This window comes from Lupinus angustifolius, unplaced genomic scaffold (assembly GCF_001865875.1).
Source record: "Lupinus angustifolius cultivar Tanjil unplaced genomic scaffold, LupAngTanjil_v1.0 Scaffold_10_161, whole genome shotgun sequence".
NCBI lineage: Eukaryota > Viridiplantae > Streptophyta > Magnoliopsida > Fabales > Fabaceae > Lupinus > Lupinus angustifolius.
Genome location: NW_017718471.1, coordinates 1 through 10,608, shown reverse-complemented (window position 1 = coordinate 10,608; position 10,608 = coordinate 1). Strand labels below are relative to the sequence as shown.

The 10,608-nt window shown below is 35.6% G+C and overlaps 1 protein-coding gene across 1 annotated transcript; it reads left to right on the top strand.

Annotated features, from left to right (window-relative positions):
* Positions 1 to 6,030: 6,030 nt before the first annotated feature.
* LOC109337781 (glycine-rich protein 5-like) lies at positions 6,031 to 6,474 on the top strand. The gene has a single exon (XM_019574830.1). It carries the CDS (start codon positions 6,031 to 6,033, stop codon positions 6,472 to 6,474), a length of 444 nt encoding a protein of 147 aa, XP_019430375.1.
* Positions 6,475 to 10,608: the final 4,134 nt, after the last annotated feature.

Here is a 10,608-nt window from a genome sequence, read left to right as displayed (position 1 = left end):
CCTCCAATGAAGTCCATGGATATATCCATCCAGACTTGTTGGGGAATTGGCAGAGGTTGGAGCAAACCAGCAGGAGCTAAGTTATAGTACTTACTCCTCTGGCAAACCTCACATTCTTGCACATAGGTTTTAATATCTGTCTTCATTCCCTCCCAGAACAAAAAGCTGGCAATCCTTTTAAAAGTCTTGAAATAACCTGAATGTCCCCCCATAGGGGTCTCATGGCATTCTGCTATAATATAGGGGACTCTGTTTGAGGCCTTAGCTACTACCAACCTGTCCTTGTAATACAAGGTACCCTTCTTCAATTCAAATCCAGGGTGAGAGGTGGGAGATATCACCAGATCTTGCATCACTTTCCTCCACTTGTCATCATTCTGTAATCCCTCAGTCCAAGAATCCAAATCATCATTGTTAACCATAGACAAAGCAGAGTACATTTTCTGCCTAGATAAAGCATCTGCTACTGAGTTGTCCCTTCCTGGTTTATATTGTATTTCAAAATCTAGCCCAATCAATTTTACTGCCCATTTGAATTGATCCTCAGAGAATAACCTCTGATCAGTGAGAAACTTAAGGCTTTTTTGATCTGTCTTGATGATGAAGTGCCTGCCCATCAAATAATGTCTCCACTTCTGAATGGCTTGTACCAAAGCCATGAGTTCTCTTTCATAGACAGACTTCTGTTGTGCCCTCAAGGAAAGTCCTTGACTCCAAAAGGCCAGTGGCCTCCCCTCTTGCATCAATACAGCACCCAATCCTTGGTTTGAAGCATCTGTTTCAACTACAAACCCTTTAGAGAAATCAGGAACAACAAGACTAGGAAGACTCATCATAGCAGATTTCAAGCCTTCAAAGGCATTAGAGGCTTCTTCTGACGAGAGGAAGGAATCCTTCCTAAGCAAGTTGGTGAGGGGCTTGGCTAATTTACCATAATCTCTCACAAATCTTCTATAATACCCTGTGAGACCCAAAAATCCCCTCAAACCCTTCACATTAGTAGGTCTTGGCCAAGATTTAATAGCCTCAACCTTAGATTCATCTGCAGATACCCCCTGCCCTGTTATGACATGCCCTAGATACTCAATACTAAACTGCCCAAAACTACGTTTCTTCCAATTGGCCTTTAGGGAATGCTCTACCAATAATTCTAGCACTGCCTGTAGATGCTGAAAATGAGTAGCCAAATCCTGGCTATACACTAATATATCATCAAAAAAAACTAAGGTGAACTTCCTCAAATAAGGTTCAGAATCTCATTCATTAGGGCTTGGAAGGTAGAGGGAGCATTGGTTAATCCAAAGGGCATCACCAGGAATTCATAGTGACCCTCATGGGTTCTGAATGTTGTCTTAGCTATATATTCCTCCCTCATCCTTATTTGGTGGTACCCTGATTTCAGATCCAGCTTGGAGAATACCATGGCCCCACCCAACTCATCCAATAATTCTTCCACTACAAGGATAGGAAATTTGTTGGGGATAGTGATTTTATTGAGTGCCCTATAGTCCACATAAAACCTCCATCCTCCATCCTTTTTCTTGACCAGAATAATGGGACTAGAGTAAGGGGTAATACTGGGCCTAATCACCCCTGCCTCTAGCATTTCAGACACCAATTTCTCCACCTCAGTTTTCTGGTAATAAGGACACTTGTAGGGCCTAAGGTGAGGTATCTCTGCCCCTCCTTGAGATGAATAGCATGGTCTTGTCTCCTACATGGAGGCAAGCCTTTAGGATCCTGGAAAACCTCTGGAAACCTCAACAACACCTCTCTGATTTGGCCAGGAATCTCTGAATCTGTCCTCTGGGGAGTAGCATCACAGTGGACCAACAACCCTTCTCCTTTTTTGATCAAGACTTGCATAAATGCCTTCAAGGATAACTCTGCTTTAGCCAGAGCAGGGTCTCCCTTTAAGGTAATGATAGAATCCCCTACCTTCACCCTAAGCTTCATCTTCCCAAAATCAGCCATAACCTCCCCCAGACTTCCCAACCACTCTAAACCCAGCACAATATCCACACCCTTCAACCCAAACAAATAAAAATCTTGAACCACCTCTAGTTGTTGCACATCAATTTTCAGTTCAGCACACTTACCCATACCCTTGATGTGATGACCATCACCAACTTCCACCACATAAGCTTTTGTGGCAACCACCTTCAACTGCAGTTGCTCTACCAAATTTTTGGAAATGAAATTGTGTGAGGCTCCACAATCCAGCAAAATGATTATGGGATGGGTTCCTATCCTTCCTTCTATTTTCCAGGACTTGGTAGAAGTGAGCCCCTTCATGGAATATAGAGATAATTGTAGAGAATTTAGACTCTCTATTTCTTCTTCTGTCCCTTCCTCCACCTCTTCTCCATCAGCTAGAATGAGAGTCCTTAATTGCTTATGCTTACACACATGATCCCTATTGAAAGGCTCATCACACCTAAAGCATAATCCCTTCTCCCCTTTTTCCCTCATCTCAGCATTGGTGAGCCTCTTGAATTCCCCATTCCCCTTATTACTCTCTGCTTCTTGGTTAAATTTGAGAATCCTCCCCCACTTCCCACTGAAGAGCCTTCCCTCCTATTACTGCTAGCAGATGAAGGATCCAAAGTGACCACTTTATTGTAAGAACTCCCTCGAAAAGATCCTGGGGCCCTAGAAAAATTGGAATTGGGCCTTTTACTCACCACATGATTCTTCTGTTTAATAAGGATTGCTTTCTGAATTATCTCAGGCAGAGATTTCAACTCATAAAGCCTAACTTCTACCCTTACCTCTTCCTTGAGCCCATTAAGGAACACTCCTCGTACAAATTCTTGGTTAACCCCCCTCAAAGCTCCAGCATACCTCTCAAACTCTTCAACATAAGATTCTACACTCCCTTCCTGTTTTAGAGACAATAGCAACTCAAAAGGATTCTGAACCATCGAAGGTTGGAATCTTCGTACTACTGCGAGTTTGAACCCCTCCCAAGTAGGTGATGGGTTACATCCTTCCCACCATTGGAACCAGCTTAGAGCTTTCCCTTCCAAAGCTACCAAGGTTGCTTGCATCTTCTCTGTTTCTGTTAGGGTTCTGAGGTCAAAATACCTTTCCAATTTCTGCACCCATCCAAATGCATCATCACCCATAAAAACTGGTATTTCCAGTTTGCGCCAACGATCCACCCCGTGGAAGTCCCTTCTACTGTCAACTTCTTCACCATTCTCACTAGTTTCCTCATTCGAAGCCCCCTTTCTTGAAATCCCTAATTTCTCAGCGATGGCGGCAAGCAACTCCTTTGTCTTGTTCATTCTGGCTTCATTCAGTTCCAACCTTAGTCGAATTTCTTCCCTTTCTTTTCTCGCATCAACAAGTTCGTGGGTTCCTTCTTCTCCCTCCTTGGCCATACTTCTCGTTGACACCATAAATTTGGATTTAGCAGCGGTGGCGTTAGGGTTCCACACCTCAGGCACCAAGAAAGGTGCTCTGATACCAGTGTTAAGCACTGGTATCTAAGAATTAGAAATTAAGAAGAGAATAGGAAAAAGAATGCCCCTAACACAGAATCAATATGATTCTGCAAGGGTTCTATGAATATTATTGATAGAAGAAGAGTATTACAATGAAGAAGATGATTAAGAACAATGCTAGGATTCCAGAATCCTAACCCCCTCTCTGATTTTCCTAAATCAGAATGATCAATCTCTCTAACTGCTTAACTACCCAACCAACCTTCTATTAATAGCCCTTAATTCCTAACAGAATTAACTACCCAAGGGTAAAGAAGGAATTTTGCTATTTATTTAGCCAAACATTCCTCTTCCCTCTTTTATATACATTTTTAATCATAGGCTTAACCTTTCTATTCCTATCACAAAGTTTCGAAGTCCCTTTTCAAGGCTTGAAATTGAGCACGTTTGACTCTAGAGGAGCCTTGGTATTTTTTCTTCATTGAATCCCAAATATCCTTGGAAGTTTCTTTGAAAAGAATGGTTTCTAGGATAGAGGGATCAATGGCTTGAAATAAGAAATTTTTGGCTCTCAAGTCTTTCAACTTCATTGCATCATGCTCTCTGATTTGTGCAACAATAAGTTCCATACCTTCTTCTGGTGTTGCAACACCATCTTCATTCACTTGTCAATACTCATTGGACATTAAGAGATTTTTCATCAACATGCTAAAGTGTTCATAGTGACCATCAAAATGTGAAATGGCTGATTGCATAAAATTGTCACTAGCCATTTTTTCAACTTGCTGTAATTCTGGAAATTATTTTCTGCATCGTGAAATTATTTTCTGGAGTTCTGTTTCTGCAGTGAAAATAAGTGGAATGGCTGTTTCTTTTTCTGGCTCCTATTTTCACTCAATTACTCCAGAATTCACGTTGCAGTAGAATTAGAATTCACACAATTACTAAAATCGTGGAATGGCTGTGTTGCTGCTGCAGAATATAAAAAAAGGAAAGTTGCTTTTTCTTTGTTATCACTAACTCTTGGTACCAATATTAGCAAAAGAAAATTGCAAACTGATATATCTTATGCATTAAATAACAACCTTAAAATAGGCCAAGAAAAAGAGTTACAATTAATTTCAAAGTTAAATATGATAACTTCCCTAAAATGAAGGTAACTTACTAAACTAAATACTCTACCACTTACACAATACATAAACTAAATAAAAATATCTTAGATGCTGTTGGGGAGTGAAGCCCTGCCTACTGCAAGTCTATGCACTAGTGTTTTAAATTGCACCATCACAAATTCACAATGCCAATTGCAATAATATTACGCTTCTTGTACATAAAATTTCACTTCCTTTTTTATACCAAAATTATGCCTTGGATACACGATTCTAAGGTTTATAATTTTTTAGTTTTTATTTTCTGAAATCGTGCTTGGGTACATATTTTTTTCCTTTAATTTTTATTAAAAACTCGTGCATTATGTTAACTAATATTAAGATAATTTTTCCATAGGGGTATGTTTACTTACTCATATTATGTTAACTAATAATTTTATATCGTAATGTGTTACTTAGCTTACTGAGTTTATTTTATTTTTATTTTTTTGAGAAGTCGACATAAATACCCTATGAATATATTCAGTTTATATCCTTGCATATGTGTGGTACTGCATAATATGTGATGCCATTAAAAATTATATTGCTTTTTATAATATTTTATTTAATAAAACTAAGTATCCCGCATACCTTAACATAGCTTACCCACGAATTAGTTATTATTCTTCATAGAATCAAATAGGACTGCAGTTTTAGGGAATTTATATGATATGTTAATTATGTTCTCCTGTTCACATATTTCATATTTATAAACAACAAGGTGTTGGTCTAGTCGTATAAGAAATAACTAGATCCCCAAGATAATCAAAATGTTAAGAGTTTAATTCTTGTGAGCGACATTTGTTGGGAGTAATAACCACAAACAAAAAGAGAGATTAATTCTTTACCATAACATGATGATACATTTTTGGTAGTATCAAAACAATATTCTATATTTATAATAGTGGTGTTCCTATTTCCATAGACAATGTTATTGTGAGGAAATAATTTAGCTTTCTACGTGTTACAAAGAAATCGTTACCCCAAGCAGGATTTCATTAAATAAAAATGTTAAATAAGTGAAATCATGTGTGCAAGACATAATTCTTATTAAAACAATTAAAGAAAAGGAAGACACGAGTTTCTTTAAAAAATAGTTCAGTACAGAAATCCTGACTTAACCTACGAGTTTCAAAAGGTTGGACCTATCTGATAAATAATAAAAAAGTTATAGCAAAATGCACAGATAAAAAGTCCATTTACAATTTTACACTACCATAAAATTTTCGTGATTCATCTACATAGCTAGTGTGGATCTTGGATTAGGATTCTTCACAAGGGTAACAATAGCTGTAAGAACACGTATTACGTGGGCCAACGGCAAGTATAACACTAAACTCTCTCCAATTCACTCGTATATATAGGTTATGAATCCTCTATATATTTTATATCTTTCAGTATAATTATATGATATAATATTCTCCTAAATACTAATGAATATGCTTTATAAGTTGTTTTTGCATGCTTTTCTTGCTTCAATTATTTGCATGGCCAATACTAGTGCTAGGAACCTTGGTGGAGTTGGTGAAGATCGCATGACATCTTTCCACCAATTGCATGCCTATGGTGGCAGTGGTGGCATAGGCGGCAATGGAGGATTAGGAGGCGGAATAGGTGGTGGATATGGTGGGGGTGGTGTTGGAAATGGAGGCGGAATAGGCAGTGGATATGGTGGGGGCATTGGCGGCGGCAATGGAGGCGGAATAGGTGGTGGATATGGTGGGGGAAGTGGAGGACTTGGTGGTGGGATAGGAGGTGGTTTTGGTGGTGGCGGCATTGGCGGTGGAAGTGGAGGATTTGGTGGTGGAATGGGTGGAGATGATGGACACTATGGTGGTGGCATTGGTGGAGAGTTTATGAATCACCTACGACCCTAACTTCAAAATTTTAAGCTTTTATGGTGTGATTACTTTAAATCCACCAAAATTAGGCAGGAGAGTTGGTAGTAATAGTTTATGAGAAATAAGCCTGGTTTATTATTAGCCTATTGAATAATATAAGTCAATAATATTTTGATAGATAAGCTTTTATTATTACCAGCGTTAATCCTAGTAATTTTTATGTCCAAAAAGATCTTAGTTTTATTTAATACAAGTCTTTGCATCAACTTTGAAGAACAGTGATCAGTTGTCTTAAGATAAATATCAAACCATATTTTCACACCACTAGTATTAAAATAAATTTGACATGTTTTGTCCAGTTTGGATCTCTTAATTCCAGTTATCTAAGTACACAAAAGAACATTGCATTTCTTTGTCATTAGAAAAAGGAAGAATTTAAGGTTGTGTTTGTTTTGGTCATTTTTTATTTTTATTTTCAATAAAAACATAAAAGGATGATGAAAATATCTTTGTATTGTTGTTTCCATTTTATATTTCCGAAAACGTGAACTTTATTTCTAAATTTTTTGAAAATAAAAAACATCATTTCCAATATTTCCACTAATGAGGAAATGACATTTTATTAAAAAAATTTAAAACTTTTGTTGCTCTAATCATTTAATATTTTTTAATGTTTTAACCTTTTCATTTTATTCAAAAAAAAAATTATATTTTTTGAAAGCCAATTCATATTTATATTTTACTTTCCAATTATACCATTATTTATTATCATTTTTCACCATATTTTTCTTCACTTCTTTTTTAATCTAGTTTTCAATGTACATTAAATGTGACTATGTAGTCAAGTTGTATTGAATTTTTATATCATCTAATAATTTCTTAAATTATGTGAATAACCTTAAATATAAAAAATTCAAAATGATAGAAATATATTTTTCAATTACTCTATCCACTAATCAACAAAACTTCAAAATCAATTGATGTGTCAGTTACTCATCTAGACAACCACATATCTTCATAATAGAATTTATTTCTTCATTTCTCAACAAAACAAATTTTTTACCTCTCATATAGTATTGCTGAAATGATTTACAGATGCGTTGATAATATATGATTTTGGAATGAAAATTGACGCTCTTTGAATGCTCGTTATGATAATATAGTATTTTAACTTTAACTTTTTCGGAGAGTATTTGTAACTGCATAATGCTCGTTATGATCTATAGTTGCGTCTGAATCTATGAAGGTGAAATCATGGTTGTGAATCAACGAAAGAAAGATTAGCCTGCAATATCCTATTCTGATTGGATTGCAAAACCTACATAATGTTTTTTATAATTGCATTGAATATGCTTCTTTAATTATATTCAAACTTGTAATTCTCTAAGTTACCTTTGTATTTTGTGAAATATATAAAATTAAGAGTAAATATTTATTTTGGTCTCTCATGTTTTTTGACCTTACCAAGTTAGTCCATAATAAATTTAAAACACCAAATTAGTCTCCAATAATTTCAACGTGAAACCATCACTACGCCAGAGTTGTCGTTCAACGGCGCTTATTTTATATGTATAACAACAATTTCATGCGCTTTCTGTTTGACCGAAGTAGTATATGCTAATCATTAATAGCACTTCACAAACGTTATTATATTGATTATATACCACATCGTAACAAACAAAAAGCGTTGTGATATAATGGATCAATACAACAACACCTCGTCCACAAAGCACTGTCATATAGTGAATCAATACAACAACACATCATCCACAAAGTGCTGTCATATAGTCTTAAATAAAAAGTGCATTTTATAGGTCTTATTAACATTGCTTGTTGTTGCACTGTTGAAGTGCATATATTTAACAGCGCAATAACAAAAAAACGTTGTTGTATTATTTATAAATTTTCTCAAACAACACCTTAATACAATTGCACGTCACATGCATAGTGTTGTTGTATTAATAATGTATCACGTCGCTTTCTATAAAAAGCGATGTTGTAGTTATCCTTTACAATAGCGCATGTCAGGGCTTCCTCTAGAATTCGCCGTTGATTTGTATAAATTAATACATGGATATATATTTATTAGCAGAACATACATTCTCAACAGCACATACATTTATACATTCTGAACAATACAGACACATTAATACAGACCAGAAGTTTGTTTTATTAAACATCAATACAATACAAAATACAAATAATGAATATCATGTCAATTATGTTTTGACATAGTACATAATTACAAATAAAATAATTACACAAATTACAAAGAAACAATATTATACAAATTACAAACAATCAAAATTATACAAAGACTACTTGCATCTATTTTTTTCCTTTTCTTTGATTGTTTTTGTCTTTTAGGGTCATCATTGTCTGGAGGAGAATATTGATTTACCCAAAGCCCTTCATCGTGATCATCTCTTGTATATAAATCATCATCCGTAGTTGGTCCGTTCTCACGCGACTGATATGTCCCAAAAAAAGGATCATCTTCATCAATATCTTCATATTTTTGGTCATCAATATAATTGACGATTATTTTGTTAGTTAAAAGAACAATGAACCATTTCATATCAGTTAGGTCACTAACATAGAATACTTGTTGAGCATGTGATGCTAGAATAAATGACTCATCTTTATATCCTGGCCTATTAAGATCCACTTGCATGAATCCTAACTCATCAACTCGGAACTCACATACAATAAAAAACCGGCATCCTAAACATTGTGTAATCCAATTCCCATATGCACTTGACATGTGTAAAGTTCGAGCAACAAGAGTCAAACCACTATTTTGCATTTTACTTTGATCATCTTATTTTTTCGTATAAAATGTGAACTCATTAATCAAGTAACCAGTGTAGGATAAGACATAAAGGGTTGGACCATTGGCTAGCCATTTCAATCTTTCGGAAACCGAATTGCATTTATATTCAACTCCTCATTAATGTGATTTTTTAGCCACTTTATGAAACACCGATTATGCTCTTTTGAAAATCCAGTTTTCATTCTTACTTGGGTAACACTTCCTTAGCATATCCTTGTGTGTTTCAACATATGGCTCAACCTCGTCGGCATTATGTAAAACATATAAGTGTGCTTGCTCCAATTCGGTTCTTGTTAAAGTCAATATTTCATTCCAAGTAATAGCTTCACCAAATGTATTTTTTTTTGCATATCGAGGCTTTGGAATGCCCATGAAATCACCATCGGTAAGGTATCCGATACAAAAATCAAGAACTTATTCAACAACATATCGCTCGACAGTACAACACTCTAGTCTTGATCGATTCTTCATATACCCTTTTAATGTCTTCATATAATGCTCAAAGTGGTACATCCATCTCATATAGGAAGGGACACATAGTTGTGTCTCTCGAACAAGATGAATGCTTAGATGAACCATTATGTCAGAAAAAGGTGGGAAATTCATTTCAAGCTCACACAAAGTCAAAATAATTTGTCTTTGCAATGCACGTAATTTCTCAGGGTCAATCACTTTGCTACAAATTTCCTTGAAGAAGAAGCATAACCTAGTTATGGTTCCTCGAACTTTTTTAGGTAGAATTGATCGTATTCCAATAGGCAAGCAATGCTCCATAAGTATATGACAATCATGAGGTTCTGAATGTTGGAAGAGTACCCTTCTAAAACTTTAACACCATGAATAAATTTATAAAATTCCATTTTCTTCTTCCTCGACAAAGTATAAGTTGCTCGAGGTAGAAATGTACGTTTTCCCTTCATTATCGGACCCAATTCCTTTCTTATTCCTATACTAACCAACTCCAACCTTGCATTCAAGCCATTTTTGGTCTTACCAGGGACATTGATTAAGGTATCAAAGAGACTTTCAAACACATTTTTTTCAATATGCATAACATCGAGGAAATGTCTTATATATAATGAACTCCGATATAGCAATTCAAAGAATATTGACCTTTTCTTCCACCCACTTGTAACAATTTCTTTTGCAAAAGGTTTACCAAAGTTAGTATTCAAACCCTTTAGCTTTTGAAATAATTGGTCACCTATCAACAGCAAAGGAGCACGACCTTCTTCATTGTTTCCATCAAATGCTTTTCTCCATCGTCGATAGTGATGATCTGAAGGCAAAAATCTACGATGGCGAAGGAAGACATTTTTCTTATAGTGTTCCAACCT